At 49.7% G+C, this 21,828-nt stretch overlaps 1 protein-coding gene across 3 annotated transcripts in view; it reads left to right on the top strand.

Annotated features, from left to right (window-relative positions):
- Window positions 1-18,439, top strand: part of LOC137305211 (CD48 antigen-like) — a 29,072-nt gene extending 10,633 nt beyond the window's left edge. For 2 of the 3 annotated variants that reach the window (XM_067974045.1, XM_067974044.1), the window contains exons 3-5: window positions 10,527-10,796; window positions 11,567-11,662; window positions 15,215-15,512. In XM_067974045.1, the coding sequence (XP_067830146.1) occupies window positions 10,527-10,796; window positions 11,567-11,662; window positions 15,215-15,390 (542 nt within the window). In that variant the 3' untranslated portion in view covers window positions 15,391-15,512. Of the gene's footprint in view, window positions 1-10,526; window positions 10,797-11,566; window positions 11,663-15,214; window positions 15,513-15,570 lie in introns of those variants that run through there. The other variant, XM_067974046.1, reaches the window with a different exon arrangement.
- Window positions 18,440-21,828: the final 3,389 nt, after the last annotated feature.

The following is a 21,828-nucleotide window of genomic DNA, read 5'->3' as shown; positions in this document are numbered from 1 at the left end:
AGGAGGCCATTCAGCCCATCGAAACCGGGCCAGCTTTATGCAAGAGCAATCCAGCTAGTCCCACTCCCCCGCCATTTCCCCGTAGCCCTGCACATTTTTTTGTTTCAAGCACTTATCCGGTTCCCTTTTGAAGGTCAAGATTGAATCTGGCTCCACCACCCCCTTGGGCAGTGCATTCCAAGTCCTAACCACTTGCTGTGTAAAAAATGTTTTTCCTTCTATCACCTTTGGTATAACCTTAAACCTATGTCCTCTGGTCCTTGACCCTTCTGCCAATGGGAACAGTTTCCCTCAACCTACTCTGTCGGGACCCTTCATGATTTTGAATCTTGGGTTCATGTCACGCTACACGTAACCCCAGCAGCGAAAAAAGAGTTATCTGTTTTTAATACAACGGGTCATTCTCTCTCTTTCTCTTCCTTTCGGATGTTTCTCTCTCTCTCTCTCTCTCTCTCTCTATGTCTTTTGTTCTGACCGTTTGTATATTCAGTAGTCCTGTATGTAATGTCTCTCTGTCTGAACACTTTGATTGCCTTGACAACGGGCAATTGGAAAGATTATCTGTAATCACCAGGCAGTGTTCTCTGACTATATATGCGGAAACCTTCATGGAATCCCACACTTCACCTGACGAAGGAGAAAGCCTCCGAAAGCTTGTGATTTTCAAATAAAACTGTTGGACTATAACCTGGTGTTGTAAGATTCCTTACATTTGTCCACCCCAGTCCATCACCGGCATCTCCACATCAAATCCCCTCTCAACCTTCTCTGCTCTAAGGAAAACAATCCCAGCTTCTCCAGTCTATCCACATAACTGAAGTCCCTCATCCCTGGAATCATTCTAGTAAATCTCTTCAGCACCCTCTCTAAGGCCTTCACATCTTTCCTAAAGTGCGGTGCCCAGACCTGGACACAATACTCCAGTTGTGGCCGAACCAGTGTTTTATAAAGATTCATCATGACTTCCTTGCTTTTGTACTCTCTGCCTCTATTTATAAAGCCCAGGATCCCGTATGCTTTTTTAACCGCTTTCTCAACCTGCCCTACCACCTTCCACGATTTGTGCACATATACCCCCAGATCCCTCTGTTCCTGTACCCGTTTTAGAATTGTGCCCTTTAGTTTATATTGCCTCTCATTTTTCCTACTGAAATGCATCACCTCGCTTTTTTCCATGTTAAATTTCATCTGCCACGTGTCCGCCCATGCCACCAGCCTGTCGATGTCCTCTTGAAATCTATCACTATCCTCCTCACTGTTCACTACCCTTCCAAGGTCATCCGCAAATCTTGAAATTGTGCCCTGTACTCCCAAGTCCAAGTCATTAATATGTATCATAAGGTCAGAAATGGGGATGTTTGCTGATAATTGCACAGTATTCAGTTCCATTCGCAACCCCTCAAATAATGAAGCAGTCTGAGCCCGCATGCAGCAAGACCTGGACAACATCCAGGCTTGGGCTGATAAGTGGCAAGTAACATTCGCGCCAGACAAGTGCCAGGCAATGACCATTTGCAACAAGTGAGAGTCTAACCACCCGCCCTTGACATTCAACGACATTACCATCGCCGAATCCCCCACCATCAACATCCTGGGGGTCACCATTGACCAGAAATTTAACTGGACCAGCCATATAAATATTGTGGCTACAAAAGCAGGTCAGAGGCTGGGTATTCTGCGGTGAGTGACTCACCTCCTGACTCCCCAAAGCCTTTCCACCATCTACATGTCACAAGTCAGGAGTGTGATGGAATACTCTCCACTTGCCTGGATGAATGCAGCTCCAACAACACTCAAGAAGCTCGACACCATCCAGGACAAAGCAGCCCGCTTGATTGGCACCCCATCCAGCACCCTAAACATTCATTCCCTTCATCACCGGCGCACTGTGGCTGCAGTGTGTACCATCCACAGGATGCACTGCAGCAACTCGCCAAGGCTTCTTCGACAGCACCTCCCAAACCCACGACCTCTGCTTCCTAGAAGGATAAGGGCAGCAGGCACATGGGAACAACACGGCCTGCACATTGCCCTTCAAGTCACACACCATCCCGACTTGGAAATATATCACCATTCCTTCATCGTCGCTGGGTCAAAATCCCGGAACTCCCTTCCTAACAGCACTGTGGGAGAACTGTCACCACACGGACTGCAGCGGTTCAAGAAGGCGGCTCACCACCACCTTCTCAAGGGCAATTAGGGATGGGCAATAAATGCTGGCCCCGCCAGCGAAGCCCACATCCCATGAACGAATAAAAAAAAACCCATCCACTACCCTAAACATTCACTCCCTTCACCACCAGTGCACTGTGGCTGCAGCGTGTACCGTCCACAGGATGCGCTGCAGCAACTCGCCAAGGCTTCTTCGACAGCACCTCCCAAACCCGCGACCTCTACCACCTAGAAGGACAAGGGCAGCAGGCACATGGGAATACCACCACCTGCACGTTCCCCTTCCAAGTCACACACCATCCCGACTTGGAAATATATCGCCATTCCTTCATCGTCGTTGGGTCAAAATCCTGGAACTCCCTTCCTAACAGCACTGTGGGAGAACCTTCACCACACGGACTGCAGCGGTTCAAGAAGGCAGCTCACCATCACCTTCTCAAGGGCAATTAGGGATGGGCAATCAATGCTGGCCTCGCCAGCCACGCCCACATCCCATGAACAATTTTTTAAAAAGCAATGGTCCCAGCACGGACCCTGGGGAACACCACTGTACACCTCCCTCCAGTCCAATAAACAACCGTTCACCATTACTCTCTGTTTCCCGTCATTTAGCCAATTCTGTATCCATGTGGCTTTTGCTCTCTTTATTCTGTGGACCGCAATCTTAATAGCAAACCTACCATGTGGCACTTTATCAAACGCTTTTTGAAAATCCATATACGCCAAATCAACTGCATTACCCTCATCAACCCTCTCTGTTACCCCATCAAAAAACTCTATCAAGTTGGTTAAACATGATTTGCCTTTAACAAATCCGTGCTTGCTTGAATTAAGTTGCATTTATTTACAATACAAACAGTAGCAAAGTGACCCAGCGCAGATGTTCTGATGCACTCTGTGTTTGAAAAAGACATATGTCGCTCAGCAGACTCATTAGTTGCTATGTTCGACTGAACAGTCATTCTGTGGTGGCAGTACAATCAATGATTGTGGTTGCTGGAAAACTAAAATTCAGCAGCTATTCTGTGTGGATTGGGGATGGAAGTTATGTTACAGCAGTACAGAGCTCTGGTTAGACTCCATCTGGAGAACTGCTTTCAATTCTGGGGGCCACACCTAAGGAAGGATATATTGGCCTTGGAGGGGGCGCAGCGTAGATTCACCAGAATGATACCGCGGCTAATAGGGTTAGACCACGATGACAGGTTGCATAGACTACGGCCAGGATTTTGACTCGGAGCTGGGAAGGGGGCGGAGGGAGGGGTTTGAATCATGGATGGGAAACCCGGAAGTACGGGTCTCCCGGACGTCCTTACGATTTTGACGTAAGGACGTCTTTTATTTTATTTGTCAGTTTCCCGTCCGACGGACCGGCCTGATTGACAGGCAAGGAAGGGGACGAGAAAAGCTAAGTCTTCAGCAAAGTCTTAGGTTGTATGGAAGAGGCGGGGGGGAACATGGGCATGAGGACACCGATGGCAAGGGGGCACCGATGAGCAAGGAAGAGGACGTGAAAAGGTAAGTCTTAGATTGCATATGTGGGCATAGGAGGCATGGGTGGGCATGGGGGTCACGGGGGAGGGTCAGTTATCGGGGGGAGTCAGTCATCAGAGGTCAGACACTGGGAAGTCAGTCATGTGGGTGGGGTGGTTGGGGGTCATGGGGGGGGGCGATCGGCTGTCAGTCGCGGGGAGGGTCAGTCACCGGGGTGGGGGGGTTGGGATCGGGGATTATCGCGGGTGTTCGCGTTTGTCGGAGGGTGTCCGCGATCGTCGAGGAGTGGTCCGCGATCGTTGGCGGGGACGTCGCAATCATTGTGGGGGGGGGGGTCACTGCAGGTAGGTTTTTGGGTCTGGGGCAAACACTCCTGCACCTCCGGTCCCACAAGCTGTGCCAGAAAGGCATTTACCTGCCGTTTCGGGCCTTCTTGCCTCCTCTCACGCAGTGTGAAGGAGAAGGCCCATAAATCCCAGCCCCCAAAGATTGAAATCACGAAACCTTTCAAAATGGAGGCCCGCAGCCTCCTTGAAGGGTTTTAGTGACCAACCCACCTCCTGAGAGCGGGTTGGCCGCCCGCCTCTCGTTCCGCCCCGGTGAAAATCAGAAATGGGTGGGTTGGAGGCGGGTCTGAAATTGTTGCAATTTTCACTGCCCCCCCGCCCACAACCCACCCGTTTTTCCCTGTTAAAATCCTGCCCTTTGTGTTCCCTCGAGTGTAGAAGATTAAGGGGTGATCTAATTGAAGTGTTTATGATGATTAAAGGAGTCGATAGGGTAGATAGAGAGAAATTATTTCCTCTGGTAGGAGGGTGGGGGCTCGAGAACAAGGGGAGCATATCCTGGCGGGGTGTAAAATTGGCATTCCACCCGATTCCGTGGATTTACCACCCGGTGGGTTAGGTTTAAAGTATTCCTATTGCCTCAGAGGAGAGCCTGTCACCAGACCGCTCTTGAACGAGATGCCACAGGATACGATGTTTGACCCTCTTGCAGGCACCAATTTTCTTTTGTTTCCTCCCTGCTTCCCAGAACATGCACTGGACTCAGTGCCTCTCTCGAGCTACCAGAGTGTTGCTGTTGTCTTAACCAGATGCAGTTTTGCTGTCTGCTACTTATCACGTGAACACCAACACGCCCACTATAAGTGGTGGGGACTGTAATATTTCAGTCAAAACAGCTGTCCTTTTTGGCCAGCCAGCAGAGAATGCACCCCAATTAATGGCCTATTGATTAAACGGGAAAGCTGTGATCAAACCAATTACCCTGTACTTTCAAGCACTGTGATCCAGTTCCCAACAGTTTTCACAACAATTGGTATTAAAAACAAAAGTTAAAGAAATAAAGAACTTGCATTTATACAGCATTTCACTTCCTCAGGACGTCCCAAAGTGCTTTACACACCAATGACGTACATTTTGAAGTGCAGTCACTGTCGTAGGCAAATCTGGCAGCCAGTTTGTGCACAGTGAGCTCCCACAAACAGCCACTGAGATGAATGACCAGTTTATCCAGTTTTCATGGTGCTGATTGAACAGGACATGAGGAGAACTTCCCTGCTTTTCTTTTGATTAACGCCATGGGATCTTTTACATCCACCTAAATGGGCAAACGGGGCCTCGGTTTAACGTCTCAATCGTAGGCCAGAAGCCCCGACAGTGCAGCACTCCCTCAGTATAGCACTCACATTATCAGGCTGGATTATGTGTTGAAGTCCTGTGGTGGGGTTTGAACTGAGTGCTTCGTTAACTATAAGTTAGATTTTCCTCTTCAGTGTTGGGTGGAAGAATTGGGCTGGGTGGGGAATCATGAGCATCTTCTGTTTGATTTTGTGATCAGGGCCTCCATCTTTCCCAACTCTAAGGAAATCTAAACCCATTAGGGTTTTATTAAGCTCCTGTGGAAATCATTTGATTTTTGTGTTACCTCTTCAGTGGCTGAGCAGGTATGTTTAATGTTAACACATTGCTCTGTGTGTGTGTGTATGTAAATATTTGTGAATGTGGGGGAGGAAGTGCAAGGGTAATTTTAAAGGAACTACCCAATTTAGTATCATTACGCACAGATGGCGATGTTATTGTGAACCTCATTGATTTTCATGCTACTCGTATTTTATCCAGTTTGAATTAAAACCTAAGATTAAACACACAAACCTCACTGCCAAAGTGGGGTGAGCTATGTGGAGAGATGCTCCATCTTTTGTAAAGGAGACTTGTCAAAGTAGTAAATTTGACAGATAAAGTAAACCCGCAACAATGCTCAGTGGATTTACAGTACTAAAAATTGTAAACGTATATAAGGAAGAACTTGTTTTCCTTGAAAGTGCTGCATTGATGAACTCACGCTAACAATTGGTAGCCTTACCCACTGCCTGGGTATGTGGGGAAATTACGGCCCATGATTTCTCCTGTCCATTAGTGAATTTTTAGATCGGACTGTGCCGAGGCCTGTGTCTGTCTGAAACCTCTCTCAATATAGCAGAACAGAATTTTTGAGCTCGTGTTGAAAGTCCCTTTTTTCTGCTTTTTAACCAGTTGACTCATCAAAGTCTCTCTATCAAACTGTCAGTTCAGCATCATTTGAAGAAGTGAAGCCTGTAGGCTCTGCAGCGACTTTATGGCTCCATGAGTCAGGAATCACACTTTCTGAACCAGAAGGTCATGAGTTCAACTCCCACTCCAGAGACTTGAGCGTAGAGTACAAAATCAAGGCTGACTCTCCCAGAGCAGTAAGAAAGAAAGAATTTGCATTTATATAGCGCCTTTCAAGATCTTAGCATCCCAAAGGGCTTTACAGCCAATTAATACATTTTGAAGTGCAGTCACTGAAGTAATGTAGGAAACGTGGCAGCCAATTTGTGCACAGCAAGGTCCCACAAACAGCAATGTGATAATGACCAGATAATCTGTTTTTAGTTATGTTGGTTGAGGGATAAATATTGGCCAGGACACCGGGGAGAACTCCCCTGCTCTTCTTTGAAATAGTGCCAGGGGATCTTTTACGTCCACCTGAGAGGGCAGACGGGGCCTCGGTTTAACGTCTCATCAGAAAGACAGAACCTCCGACAGTGCAACCTGGATTTTGTGCTCAGGTCTCTGGAGCAGGACTTCAACCCACCACTTTCTGACTCAGAGGCTGGGGGAGTGCTGCTCTGTCGGAGGTGCCGTTGAGCCCTGGGATTGCGTTGATGACCTAACAAAAAATCAAATAATTTGTCTTCGATTAACCCCTGTTAGCAGGGCATGCCTTTCATTATTTTTAATTTAAATGAATATGGCACAGTGAATACACAGAACTAGCAGCACCTCTAGCCAAACTGTTCCAGTCCAGCTACAACACTGGCATCTACCCGACAATGTGGAAAATTGCCCAGGTATGTTCTGTCCACAAAAAGCAGGACAAATCCAATCCGGTCAATTACCGCCCCATCAGTCTACTCTCAATCATCAGCAAAGTGATGGAAGGTGTCGTCGACTGTGCTATCAAGCAGCACTGACTCACCAATAACCTGCTCACTGGTGTTCAGTTTGGGTTCCACCAGGACCACGCGGCTCCAGACCTCATTACAGCCTTGGTCCAAACATGGACAAAAGAGCTGAATTGCAGAGGTGAGGTGAGAGTGACTGCCCTTGACATCAAGGCAGCATTTGACCGAGTGTGGCACCAAGGAGCCCTCGTAAAATTGAAGTCAATGGGAATCAGGGGGAAAACTCTCCAGTGGCTGGAATCATACTTAGCACAAAGGAAGATGGTAGTGGTTGTTGGAGGCCAATCATTTCAGCCCCAGGACATTGCTGCAGGAGTTCCTCAGGGCAGTGTCCTAGGCCCAACCATCTTCAGTTGCTTCATCAATGACCTTCCCTCCATCATAAGGTCAGAAATGGGGATGTTCACTGATGATTTTACAGTGTTCAGTTCCATTCGCAATCCCTCAGATAATGAATCAGTCCGTGCCCGCATGCAGCAAGTGTAGGGTGTTTTGGGATTGTTCTCACCCTATTGATCGTGCAGATATCTGGTCCCCGGTCTAGCCAAGGAACACTTATACCTCACGGATCGGGGGTTCAGGAAAACGGGACTTATGCTAATGCACCCGGTGATGGATCACGTAGCCGAATAGCACAGAGAACACACAAATTCGGTGTTTGAATTGAATTGGAATGTAGGTTTTATTATACTGTCAACATGAAGAAAATAACGATAAAAACGGTCCTACACAGAACATTGAGTTACACACACCCACTACAGTACTTTATCCCGCTAAATTAAGAGGTTGGTGGGGACCCTGGAGACACCTATCACACACACACACACACACACACACCCGTATGGTCGAGGCTCACCAATACGTTGCACTTGCAGGCCTGGCTGACCGATTCTCTCCCGGAGGGTTTGTTGGTTTCGCTGGAAGCTGCTCTCCTCCCTGGAGAGCTCAGGTGAAAAAAAAGAGCGAGCAGGAACTAAGAGGAAGAGAGAGATAGAGAGAGAGAGAGCTGGAAAAGAGATAAGAGCTAAGAAGCAAGAGAGCAAACAAGAGGGAGAGGGGTTTCGAGCTTCCACTTACATACCCCTCTCTTACAATAGTTTTCGTCGTTAAATGAGGCACTTCATGTCTGTTTAAACAGTTCTTACAAATTCCTTAAGCGTCCTTGATGGCTTTTGATGGTCTCTCATCATGTTGCAACTGCTTCTCTCGATGGGCCATTGTTCTACAAATTCATTCCGATCGTCGAGTACTTGCCACACAAGGCTCCCTTTTCATCCTACGTCTTAGGTATCGATTGGTTTTGCATCAGAACCTAGTCTGGAGCAGTTGCCTCTCTCAATGGCCTACTGCCTCTCGAATTAGTGCTGATCGTTGACCACCTGCTGTAGGTTTTGCATTAAAACAGAGACATGTCTGAAGCAGTAATTCTCCCACATTCAACTGTGTGTGTTGTTGATTCGTCTGGTGACCTCTCACCTATCCTTCCATCTTAGGATTTTTGGTCAATGGCCAAAGTTTTACCTACTCAGGGAAAAGGTGGAATTCCCAGAATTCTTACACAAGACCTGGACAGTATCCAGGCTTGGGCTGATAAGCGGCAAGTAACATTCGCGCCAGACAAGTGCCAGGCAATGACCATCTCCAACAAGAGAGAGTCTAACCACCTCCCCTTGACATTCAACGGCATTACCATCGCCGAATCCCCCACCATCAATATCCTGGGGGTCACCATTGACCAGAAACTTAACTGGATCAGCCATATAAATACTGTGGCTACAAGAGCAGGTCAGAGGCTGGGTATTCTGCGGCGAGTGACTCACCTCCTGACTCCCCAAAGCCTTTCCACCATCTACAAGGCACAAGTCAGGAGTGTGATGAAATACTCTCCTCTTGCCTGGATGAGTGCAGCTCCAACAACACTTAAGAAGCTCGACACCATCCAGGACAAAGCAGCCCGCTTGATTGGCACCCCATCCACCACCCTAAACATTCACTCCCTTCACCACCGGCGCACTGTGGCTGCAGTGTGTACCATCCACAAGATGCACTGCAGCAACTCGCCAAGGCTTCTTCGACAGCACCTCCCAAACCCGCGACCTCTACCACCTAGAAGGACAAGGGCAGCAGGCACATGGGAACAACACCACCTGCACGATCCCCTCCAAGTCACACACCATCCTGACTTGGAAATATATTGCCGTTCCTTCATTATCGCTGGGTCAAAATCCTGGAACTCCCTTCCCAACAGCACTGTGGGAGAACTTTCAACACACGGACTGCAGCGGTTCAAGAAGGCGGCTCACCACCACCTTCTCAAGGGCAATTAGGGATGTGCATTAAATGCTGGCCTCGCATTTATTGCCCATCCCTAATTGCCCTTGAGAAGGTGGTGGTGAGCTGCTAATTGCACTTAGGTTTCAGACTTGGCTCAGTGGGTAGCACTGAGGACATGGGCATCGCGAGCAAGGCTGACATTTATTGCCCATCCCTAGTTGCCCTTGAGAAGGTGGTGGTGAGCCGCCTTCTTGAACCGCTGCAGTCTGTGTGGTGAAGGCACTCCCACAATGCTGTTAGGTAGGGAGTTCCAGGATTTTGACCCAGCGACAATGATGGAACGGGCGCTATATGTCCAAGTCGGGATGGTGTGTGACTCGGAGGGGAACTTGAATATGATGGTGTCCCCATGCGTCTGCTGCTCTTGTCCTTCTAGGTGGTGACGGTTGCGGGTTTGTCGAAGAAGCTTTGGTGAGTTGCTGCAGTGCATCCTGTGGATGTGAGAAGAGCCCCACCCATTGAAAAGAGCACAGGTATGAAAACAGAACAAGCATGGTCAGGGGAAGAGCGATGTGCTCTGCGCAGGGAGCTTTACACTCGTAGCTTGAACCTTGTAGATTGAGCCAAAATATACCCGCTATCAGAGCAGGAGGGGTCTTAAACAGTGGAGTTAAGCAAACTAGGGGGAGAAAGACAAAGGATGAGTCAGAGAGTTAACGCTGAATCTCTCTGACCTGCAGACGTTCTCTTTCGGATGAGACGTTAAACCGAGGCCCCGTCTACCCTCTCAGGTGGATGTAAAAAATCCCACGGCACTAATCCAAAGAAGAGCGGGGAAGGGGGGGTTTCTTCCTGGCATCCTGGGCCAATATTTATCCCTCAACCAATACCTAAATCAGATTTACTGGTCATTATCTCATTGCTGTTTGTGGGAGCTTGCTGTGCGCAAATTGGTTGCCGTGTTGCCTACATTACAACAGTGACTACACTCCATTGGCTGCAAAGCGCTTTGGGACATCCTGAGGTCGTGAAGGGCACTGTGCAAATGTAAGTTCATTCCTTAAGTGACAAACCCTCTGTTTGTGTCTTTCTCCAGATCCTCTCTCCACACCCTCCATCTCCAGTAACTGCAGCAGCAAGAGCAGCACTGTTGTGCTGAGCTGCATGGAGCAGAGAGGGAGAGCCAGTTCCGTTCTGTGGACCAGAAGAGGGGCCGAGCTCCCAGCCAACCAGCATTACTGGCTGTCGGACGGCAACAGAACTTTAACCATTTGGAACGCAAAGGAATCGGACATTGGCTATTACACCTGCTCTGTGGCAAACCCAGTCAGTCGAAACGTCTCCTCCTACCAGCTGTCCATCAAATGTTAGTCTGTCAGGTTTTTATGTTTAGTGTGGAATGAGATGTTGTCCTTTATAGTGAAGTGTCCTGTTTTGCTCCTCAATGTGTTTCTAAACCCAAGCAGTTACTGTAGTGTCATTGTGACTGCCCCACAATTTTATTAGTCGAATATCGATTTTGATTTCCTGGCAATTTATTTTTTCTGACCCCGCTTAGCTGGTTGATTCTGGCGTAGTGTTTCAGAGAAGGCAACTGGCTGTTCGACCCTGATGACACCAAGCCCAACCTTGCCCTAAGCTCACGTCCTCACCCGGTTGGAATTAGTGGAAAGTGAATGGGGGAGGGGGAAATTTTAAGCTCCAAGGACGGGTGGTTTGCTTTTGGAGCTGGACCACATCCCAGCTCTTGTTCAAAGTAGTGCCTCAGGATAACTTGTGTCCAACTGAGAGGACAGATCAGTCCTCAGTTTAATGTTTCATCCGAAAGACAGCACCCCCGACAGTGAGGCACTCCCTCAGTACAGTGCTGGAACATCAGCCTAGATTTTGTGCTTAAGTGGGGCTTGAGCCACAACCTTAGAGGTGAGTGCGCTACCAACTGAGCCATGGCTGATACCTAATGGTTGGAGATCCTGGTGTAGGATACAGGAGAATACCCCTGGTCATCTTCGAAATAGTGCCGTGAGATCTTTTACCCCCACCAACTCACTGTGCCATATTCAATTATATTTAAAATAATAAAAAGTGTTCCCTTCTAACAGGGGCTAACTGAAGACAAATCATTTCATTTTTTAGGCCTTGAATCCAAGCCCAGAGCTCGACACGGGTTAATTGCAGCTGTTTTGTTTGTGGGCACGTTGGTGATCCTGTCAGGCTCTTTCCTCACGGGTGGTGAGTATTCGGTGATCCTGTTAAACTGCCCACTAAGGATCCTGTAAACAAAGTCTGAGCATGTCAGAGTTGAGGAAACTTTGCCCTCTATTAATGCAGCCCGAGATGGATGATATCGATGGGCTGCAGGCCTGTTTCTGTGCTGTAACTTTCAGTGATATGCAAATAGGTGAGCTTATCAAATCTTACACCCACCCTCTGTCTCCCGCTTCTCTCTTCCACCAAAATGGAAGCAATGGGTTGAAAAGGTCTGTTTTTAGAGGCACTTGCTTTTGACCTCTATGTTCTGACGGCCAATCCATCTCAGGCTGATGGGATGAGTCTCCTCTGTCTGCTATCTGTAAGGGTCTCACGCACAGCAGAAGGTGACATACCTTATACAGGTTGGTAGGAAGATAGCAGAAGCATGGTGCTACCCTTGAGTAGGAGCTCCTGCATGATTTTGGAACAGTCTAGAGCTTTACTCTGTATCTAACCCGTGCTGTACCTTCCCTTCGGAGTGTTTGATGGGACAGTGTAGAGGGAGCTTTACTCTGTATCTAACCCGTGCTGTACCTGCCCCGGGAGTGTTTGATGGGACAGTGTAGAGGGAGCTTTACTCTGTATCTAACCCGTGCTGCACCAGACCTGGGAGTGTTTGATAGGACAGTCTGGAGGGAGCTTTACTCTGTATCTAACCCATGCTGTACCTGACCAGCCAGAGCTCAATACTGACACTAGGTATAAAAATATGGAATAATATTCCTGCTCTGAAGTCCCTCTCCTCAATGTTTTGATCAGTTACACCCGTCTCCTTTAAATGTTTGAATGGGAGAGAAGGGCAGGAGTAATAATCCTGCAGGTTTTTCTAAACTTGGAGATAATAATCAAAATTAATAATAATTGAGTTTCCTTGCCGGGACGGTTGAAATGGTTCAGTAAGTCAGTGCACTGCACTGCGTGCCACTGAGCCAGACCAGGGAGACCTGGGGTTTAACCTCTGACCTCGGAACAGCAACAGAAGGGCCGTGCAATCGGCCCTTGAGTTCCCATTCCTCCTCGCTATTCAAGGAGTCACCGGCCGGCACCTGAATGTGTGAAGACTCCCCGAATGTCCCTGTTGCTGTCTGGGCCCAGTACGGAAGAGCAGTCACTTGGCTAAGTCACAAGGTGGTCACAGCTGTGATGGAACTGAGCCGCAGCACGAGTCAGCACCGTCAGTCAGCAGGGACAAAAGAGGAAGACAAACAATGCAGGGAACGTGCTGAGAAATTATCTCCATTCTGGGACAGCCCAACAGCTTGAGGTCCGCAGTCCAAAATGGCTACCTGGTCAACAGCAACTTGCATTTATATAGCGCCTTTAACATAATACAAATTTCCCAAGGTGCTTTACAGGAACCTTTATCAAACAATATTAGGACAGGTGAGAGGTAGGTTTTAAGGAGCGTCTTAAAGGAGGAGAGAGAGGCAGAGAGGTTTACGGAGGGAAATCCAGAGTTTAGGGCCTAGGCACCTGAAGGCACGGCCGCCAATGGTGGGGCGATGAAAATCGGGGATGTACAAGAGACCAGGATTGGAGTAACGCACAGATCTCGGAAGATTGTAGGGTGGGCACTGGCTGGGAGGAGTTATTGGAAGGTTAGCACTAGCTGGGAGGAATTATTGGAAGGTTGGCATTGACTGGGAGGAGTTATTAGGGGTGGACACTGACTGGGAGGAGTTATTAGGGGTGGACACCGACTGGGAGGAGTCAGTGGAGGATGGGCACTGGCTGGGAGGAGTTGCGCCCCCTTGTTAATCATGATTTGCCCCAAGTTTCTCCCTGCTCTGCAGAAGTCGCTGACTCTCGCTGCGGTCTGGTTCCACACTGAGTAGCTGCCCGCAGAGCTCACCGAAGTGAGGCTATCCATGTGTGAGCCTAGACAGTGTGTGCCGATGGGCTGTTTGACTGCGGGTTGCCTCACACCTAGACCTGGTCCTGCCCTCACTCCATGTCCATATTGTACTGGCCGTCAGCAGTCACTTGTCTGCAATCAGCAGTACGCACCCTGGTTGAATAGTTACCCTCCCTAAGCCACGGAGACTAATATTTTTATGGCCCCACAATTGAGCAGCCTATTTATACACCCCAGGGAGTCAACCTGAGACTTCGCTAATCTGTACGGCTCAGGAGCAAACCACATTGTCAGCCATGGCTCGGTGGTAAGCACTCTCACCTCTGAATCAGAAGACCATGGGTTCAAGTCCCAACTCTCTCCAGAGACTTGAGCACATAATCTAGGCTGACAGAGTGGTACTGAGGGAGCGCTGCACTGTTGGAGGTGCTGTCTTTCGGATGAGCCTTAAACCTGTCTGGCCTTTCAGGAGGACGTAAAAGATGCCACAGCACTATTTTGAAGAAGAGCAGGGGAGTTCTCCCTGGTGTCCTGGCTAACAGTTATCCAACATCACTTAAACAGATGATCTGGACATTTATCTCATTGCTGTTTGTGGGACCTTGCTGTGTGCAAATTGGCTGCTGCGTTTCCTACATTACAACAGTGACTACACTTCAAAAGTATTTCATTGGTTGTGAAGCGCTTTGGGACATCCTGAGGTCATGAAAGGAGTTATATAAACCCAAGGTTGGGTTGATAAGTGGCAAGTAACATGTAACAAGTAGCAAGTAACAAATGCCAGGCAATGACCATCTCCAACGAGAGTGTCTAACCACCTCCCCTTGACATTCAACAGCATTACCATCGCTGAATTCCCCACCATCACCATCCTGGGGGTTGACCAGAAGCTTAACTGGACCAGCCACATAAATACTGTGGTTACATGAGCAGGTCAGAGGCTGGGTATTCTGCGGTGAGTGACTCACCTTCTGACTCCCCAAAGCCTTTCCACCAGGGACAAGGCACATGTCAGGAGTGTGATAGAATACTCTCCACTTGCCTGGATGAGTGCAGCTCCAACAACACTCAAGAAGCTCGACACCATCCAGGACAAAGCAGCCCGCTTGTTTGGCACCCCATCCACCACCCTAAACATTCACTCCCTTCACCACTGACGCACCGTGGCTGCAGTGTGTACCATCCACAGGATGTACTGCAGCAACTCGCCAAGGCTTCTTTGGCAGCATCTCACAAACCTGTGACCTCTACCACCTAGAAGGACAAAGGCAGCAGGCACATGGGATCAACACCACCTGCACATTCCACTCCAAGTCACACACCATCCCAACTTGGAAATATATTGCCGTTCCTTCATCGTCGCTGGGTCAAGATCCTGGAACTCCCTTCCTAACAGCACTGTGGGAGAACCTTCACCACACGGGCTGCAGCGGTTCAAGAAGGCGGCTCACCACCACCTTCTCAAGGGCAATTATGAATGGGCAATAAATGCTGGCCTTGACAGCGACGCCCACATCCCATGAACGAATAAAAAAAAGGTCCTTCTTTCTTTCACGTGGTGTATATCAATGAGAAATAGGAGACTACCTATTGAAATTAGTGCAAAGAAGGTAATTTTAAGAAAAAAAGCAGAAGCAGAGGTGAAGCCGATAATTCATCCTTTTATTTGTCTTCAGGAAGAAAACCAGCCTCAAATCTTGAGGGACGGAGAAACCAGCAGATTAATGAGATGAATGAAGAATGGCAAGTAACAGTTAACCCTTTCAGTGCTGGATCGACTGAACTCGGCCTCATTTCGGCATGTTTACACCTGCGAAATAGTATGTTGTTAATCGACTGTGGAATTGGGTAGTGTTCGTGAGTTAGTCCGGGTTTAAATCCAGGAGCCAGGGCCTTCCATTGTTGGGTTTATATAGGATGTTATCATACATCCCTTACCTCTAATACAAGTTTGAAGACTAGGCAACTCTGAAACATCTGGTTAATACTCTTTTTTTTTCCTGACTCGCTGAATGTTGTGTTTTGCCAACAGATTGTCAGAGCTTCCGGAATATTCCGCCGGGACTATCGGAAGTGTCAGAGAAACAAAACGGAACAACATTCCCCTCAGCTTGTCATGCTTTCAGTGCATTGGTAGAATCTGTACCGTCTCCAGTGAGATGAGAGAACGGAAACTTCCTGAAGTGCACTATTTCAGGGACCAAATTCATTTTTGCCTGTTAGCGGTGGCCTCTTGCATTCACTTAGCGAGCGGCTAGCAATGTTACATCAACCAGCCTCAGATCAGCACCTTACACTGCAGACTCCATAGCACCGTGTCACAAATTGAAACAGATAAATGCCAGAATGCACTCAGCAGGTCAGGGCAGCATCTGTGCGTAGAGATAAACAGAGTTAACGTTTGAGGGCGATGACTGGGTGGTCAGATTCCCTCTGCTCCGACCAACCAGCCCCTCCCCGCGCCCCATCACCCAGTTAGAACTGTCAGATCCTCGGCCTGAAACGTTAACTCTGTTTATCTCTCTCTCTCGCCACAGATGCTGCCCTGACCTGCTGAGCATTTTTCTGGTTTCCAGCATCCACAGGATTTTGCTTTTACAGGGGAACATTGGGACCAGGAGGAGGCCATTCAGCCCCTCGGGCCTGTTCCGCCATTCAATTAGATCATTGCTGATCTGTAACTCGGCTCCATTCACCCGCCTTAGCTCCATATCCCTTGATACCCTCACCCTAACAAAAATCTAAGGACCTCAGTCTTGAAAACTCCACAGCGTCCACAACCTGTTGGGGGGAGAGAATTTCAGATTCCTACTGCCCTTTGTGTGAAGGAGTACTTTCTGATTTCCCTCCTGAATGGCCTAGCTCTAATTTTAAGATTATGCCTCCTCGTTCTTGATTCCCCCACCAGAGGAAATAGTTTCTCTGAATCTACCCTGTCAAATCCTTTTAACATTGGCTGCATTTGGTTACAACCAATGAAGAAGTATAGTGACATCCACTCCGAGCCTGGAATGTGTCATTTGACCCAGTCATTTCCAGGCAGGCTGCAGAGCACCTACTCCCTTACAGCTTTAACACAGCATAGCACTAACACTACCGAGTTCAGACAATTGTAAACAATTTTACAACACCAAGTTATAGTCCAACAATTTTTATTTGAAATCTACAAGCTTTCGGAGGCTTCCTCCTTCATCAGGTAAATGTTCAGACAAGGCAGGGTCAAATAGGACAGTGAGGTTTCAGCCTCAGACAGTGGCCAGGGAGGGGGATGGAATCAGCAGCGAGGGAACGGAGTTTGTGGTGGGGACCGAAGACAATGGCTTCGATCTTCCCAGTGTTTAATTGGAGGACTTTGCAGCTCATCAAAGACTGGATGCTGGACAAGCAGTCTGACGGCACAAGAGGCAAGAGGTGGTGAGGTAGAGATGGGTGTCGTCAATCTACATGTGGAACTTGACGTCACGTCTTTGAATGATGTCGCCAAGGGGCAGCATGTAGATGAGAAATAGGATGGGATCGAGGAGAGATCCATGGGGGACTCCAGAGGTAACGGTGCGGGAGCGGGAAGAGAAGCCATTGCAGGAGATTCTCTGGCTATAGATAAAAATGGAACCAGGCGAGGGCAGTCCCACACAGCTGGACAGTAGAGGAGAGGCGTTGGAGGAAGATGGTGTGGCCAACTGTGTTAAAAGCTACAAACAGAGAGATGAGGAGTGAATGTGACCATGGTGCTCTGTCACAGAGAATGTCACTATTGACTTTGATTAGGGCCGAAACGTGTTCGGAGAGGTTCAAAAGTGGAGTTGCGGGAAAGATGGCCGACAGGTATGGGGCCAACAGACAGCAGCATTGCCTTCTACTCCACAGCTACAGATAATGCACAGTGTCATTTGGAATAGAGGCGACATTCGTTGGTTGGGAATTGCAGGCAACATAAACTGCAGAGTGCCTCCTCTTCACTCCTCCAGCTGCCCTGCCAGTTGGGTTATATGTATCTGTGAATGCTGCTTATCCTCCTTCCATTGCTCCTTCTCGTCTTCATTCAAAAGAAAGAGATCACAAGGTAACTATGGATGAGCTTGTTGGCTACAATTGACTTGTTGGAATATTAGCTTTTACACTTATTTCTACTTTAGTTTGAGACCTTCAATGAAACTCTACAGACCTTAAGCCCCACTAAGGATAGACTTTCTTTTTAATATGTCGATTCCACAATAATACAGCTCGTATACTAATGAGCGCAAATTATTCATGTAAAAGATTCTACAAAGGAATACCTATTGCAATATTTATACAATATTATAGTAACCTCCTACAACCCTGCCGGATCTCTGCGCTCCTCCAATTCTTGCCTCGTGCACCCCAGATTTTAATCGCTCCACCATTGGCAGCCGTGCCTTCAGCTGCCCAGGCTCTACACTCTGGATTTCCCTCCCGAAACCTCTCCGCCTCTCCACCTCTCTCTCCTCCTTTAAGACTCTCCTTAAGACCTACCTCTTCGACCAAGCTTTTGGTCACCTGTTCTAATATCTCACCGTGTGGCTCGGTGTCAAATTTTGCCTGATAACACACCTGTGAAGTGCCTTGTGACATTTTACTACGTTCAAGATGGTATATAAATGCAAGTTGTTGTTATGTACTAAGTTTCCTAACCTAAATGTTGTTATGTACTAACATTCATAAATTATCGGATTTGGTGATCGCCCAGTTTGGGAGGCACGATAAGATGTACTACTTTGGCTGTAGCCCTCAGCTTTCTTCTTCCTGGGCTGCCCTCCGACCTAAGCTGCAAACTGTTCCTATATTCAATGCCCCAAAAGGGTACAGCCCATGTGACTTTGATTATATCTGCCAATCCAATCATTGGGCTGATTACCGAATAAAACATTTGAAAAGTAAAATTAATGAATGGACAAAGAGACTCATAACAATTGAGTGTTATTCAGTTATCAATCAAAACATTCCATTTGACAGCTGTAATCTTGCAAAGTTATATTTGTTTCCTTATGTTCTCACAAGCACAGCGATCTGACATAATTTGAGGTGTGGGGTTGGATTAGTGAGGGCGTATTTCACTTAACAAGAACGGGTGAGGGTGATGTCATCGGAGGTGAGGTCACGAGCGGAGCCATAGCTTTTTAGCATGCGCTGAGAGTGATGTCATCGGGTGTCCCACCTGGTCCATGTTCCTCCCCCACCTTAGACCTGGATCACATTCTCCCTCTCCCTCCACCCCCCGCACCCCCACAGACCTGGATCACATTCTCCGCCCCCTCCTCCCCCACCTTAGACCTGGATCACATTCTCCCTCTCCCTCCTCCCCCAACTTAGACCTGGATCACATTCTCCTCCCCCTCCCCCCCCACCTTAGACGTGGATCACATTCTCCCTCTCCCTCCTCCCCCACCTTAGACCTGGATCACATTCTCCTCCCCCTCCTCCCCCACCTTAGACCTGGATCACATTCTCCCTCTCCCTCCCGCCCCCCCACCTTAGACCTGGATCACATTCTCCTCCCCCTCCTCCCCCACTTTAGACCTGGATCACATTCTCCCTCTCCCTCCCCCCCCACCTCAGACCTGGATCACATTCTCCTCCCCCACTTTAGACCTGGATCACATTCTCCCTCTCCCTCTCCCTCCCCCCCACCTCAGACCTGGATCACATTCTCCTCCCCTCCCCCTCCACCTTAGACCTGGATCACATTCTCCCTCTCCCTCCGCCCCCCGCACCCCCCCAGACCTGGATCACATTCTCCGCCCCCTCCTCCCCCACTTTAGACCTGGATCACATTCTCCTCCCCCTCCTCCCCCACCTTAGACGTGGATCACATTCTCCCTCTCCCTCCCCCCCCACCTTAGACCTGGATCACATTCTCCCTCTCCCTCCCCCCACAACCTCAGACCTGGATCACATTCTCCTCCCCCACTTTAGACCTGGATCACATTCTCCCTCTCCCTCCCCCACCATCTCAGACCTGGATCACATTCTCCTCCCCTCCCCCTCCACCTTAGACCTGAATCACATTCTCCTCCCCCACCTCAGACCTGGATCACATTCTCCTCCCCCTCCTCCCCCACCTTAGACCTGGATCACATTCTCCCTCTCCCTCACCCCCCACCTCAGACCTGGATCACATTCTCCTCCCCCACTTTAGACCTGGATCACATTCTCCCTCTCCCTCTCCCCCCACCTCAGACCTGGATCACATTCTCCTCCCCCACCCCAGACCTGGATCACATTCTCCTCCCCCACCTCAGACCTGGATCACATTCTCCTCCCCCACCTTAGACCTGGATCACATTCTCCCTCTCCCTCCCCCCCCACCTTAGACCTGGATCACATTCTCCTCCCCCCCCGCACCCCCCCCAGACCTGGATCACATTCTCTGACCCCTCCTCCCCCACATTAGACCTGGATCACATTCTCCTCCCCCTCCTCCCCCACATTAGACCTGGATCACATTCTCCTCCCCCTCCTCCCCCACATTAGACCTGGATCACATTCTCCTCCCCCTCCTCCCCCATCTTAGACCTGGATCACATTCTCCTCCCCCACTTTAGACCTGGATCACATTCTCCCTCTCGCGCCACCCCCACCTCAGACCTGGATCACATTCTCCTCCCCCACTTTAGACCTGGATCACATTCTCCCTCTCCCTCCCCCCCCCACCTCAGAACTGGATCACATTCTCCTCCCCCACTTTAGACCTGGATCACATTCTCCCTCTCGCGCCACCCCCACCTCAGACCTGGATCACATTCTCCTCCCCCTCCCCCTCCTCCCCCACCTTAGACCTGGATCACATTCTCCTCCCCCTCCTCCCCCACTTTAGACCTGGATCACATTCTCCCTCTCGCGCCACCCCCACCTTAGACCTGGATCACATTCTCCCTCTCCCTCCCCCCGCCACCTCAGACCTGGATCACATTCTCCCTCTCCCTCCCCCCGCCACCTCAGACCTGGATCACATTCTCCCTCTCGCGCCACCCCCACCTTAGACCTGGATCACATTCTCCTCCCCCTCCCCCCCACCTTAGACCTGGATCACATTCTCCTTCTCCCACCCCCCCACCTCAGACCTGGATCACATTCTCCTCCCCCTCCCCCCGCCACCTCAGACCTGGATCACATTCTCCCACTCCGTCCTCCCCCACCTCAGACCTGGATCACATTCTCCTCCCCCTCCTCCCCCACCTCAGACCTGGATCACATTCTCCTTCCCCTCCTCCCCCACTTTAGACCTGGATCACATTCTCCTCCCCCTCCTCCCCCACCTCAGACCTGGATCACATTCTCCTCCCCCTCCCCCCCCACCTTAGACCTGGATCACATTCTCCCACTCCGTCCTCCCCCACCGCAGACCTGGATCACATTCTCCTCCCCCACCTCAGACCTGGATCACATTCTCCTCCCCCTCCTCCCCCACCTGAGACCTGGATCACATTCTCCTCTCCCTCCCCCCCCACCTTAGACCTGGATCACATTCTCCGCCCCCTCCCCCACCACCTTAGACCTGGATCACATTCTCTTCCCCCACCTTAGACCTGGATCACATTCTCTTCCCCCACCTTAGACCTGGATCACATTCTCCTCTCCCTCCCCCCCCACCTTAGACCTGGATCACATTCTCCGCCCCCTCCCCCACCACCTTAGACCTCGATCACATTCTCCCTCTCCCTCCCCCCCCAACCTCAGACCTGGATCACATTCTCCCTCTCCCTCCCCCCCGCACCCCCCCCCCCCAGACCTGGATCACATTCTCCTCCCCTTCCTCCCCCACTTTAGACCTGGATCACATTCTCCCTCTCCCTCGCCCCCCACCTTAGACCTGAATCACATTCTCCTCCCCCTCCTCCCCCACCTTAGATCTGAATCACATTCTCCCTCTCCCTCCCCCCCACCTTAGACCTGAATCACATTCTCCTCCCCCTCCCCTGCCACTTTAGACCTAGATCACATTCTCCTCACCCTCCCCCCACACCTTAGACCTGGATCACATTCTCCTCCCCCTCCCCCCCCACTTTAGACCTGGATCACATTCTCCGCCCCCTCCTCCCCCACCTTAGACCTGGATCACATTCTCCCTCTCCCTCCCCCCCACCTTAGACCTGAATCACATTCTCCTCCCCCTCCCCTGCCACTTTAGACCTAGATCACATTCTCCTCACCCTCCCCCCACACCTTAGACCTGGATCACATTCTCCTCCCCCTCCCCCCCCCACTTTAGACCTGGATCACATTCTCCTGTCCCTCCCCCCCCAACTTAGACCTGGATCACATTCTCCTC

Source organism: Heptranchias perlo, chromosome 39 (assembly GCF_035084215.1).
Source record: "Heptranchias perlo isolate sHepPer1 chromosome 39, sHepPer1.hap1, whole genome shotgun sequence".
NCBI classification, from domain to species: Eukaryota; Metazoa; Chordata; class Chondrichthyes; order Hexanchiformes; family Hexanchidae; genus Heptranchias; species Heptranchias perlo.
The sequence above is the reverse complement of the archived record's forward strand: the minus strand, read 5'-3'. Positions and strand labels throughout refer to the sequence as shown.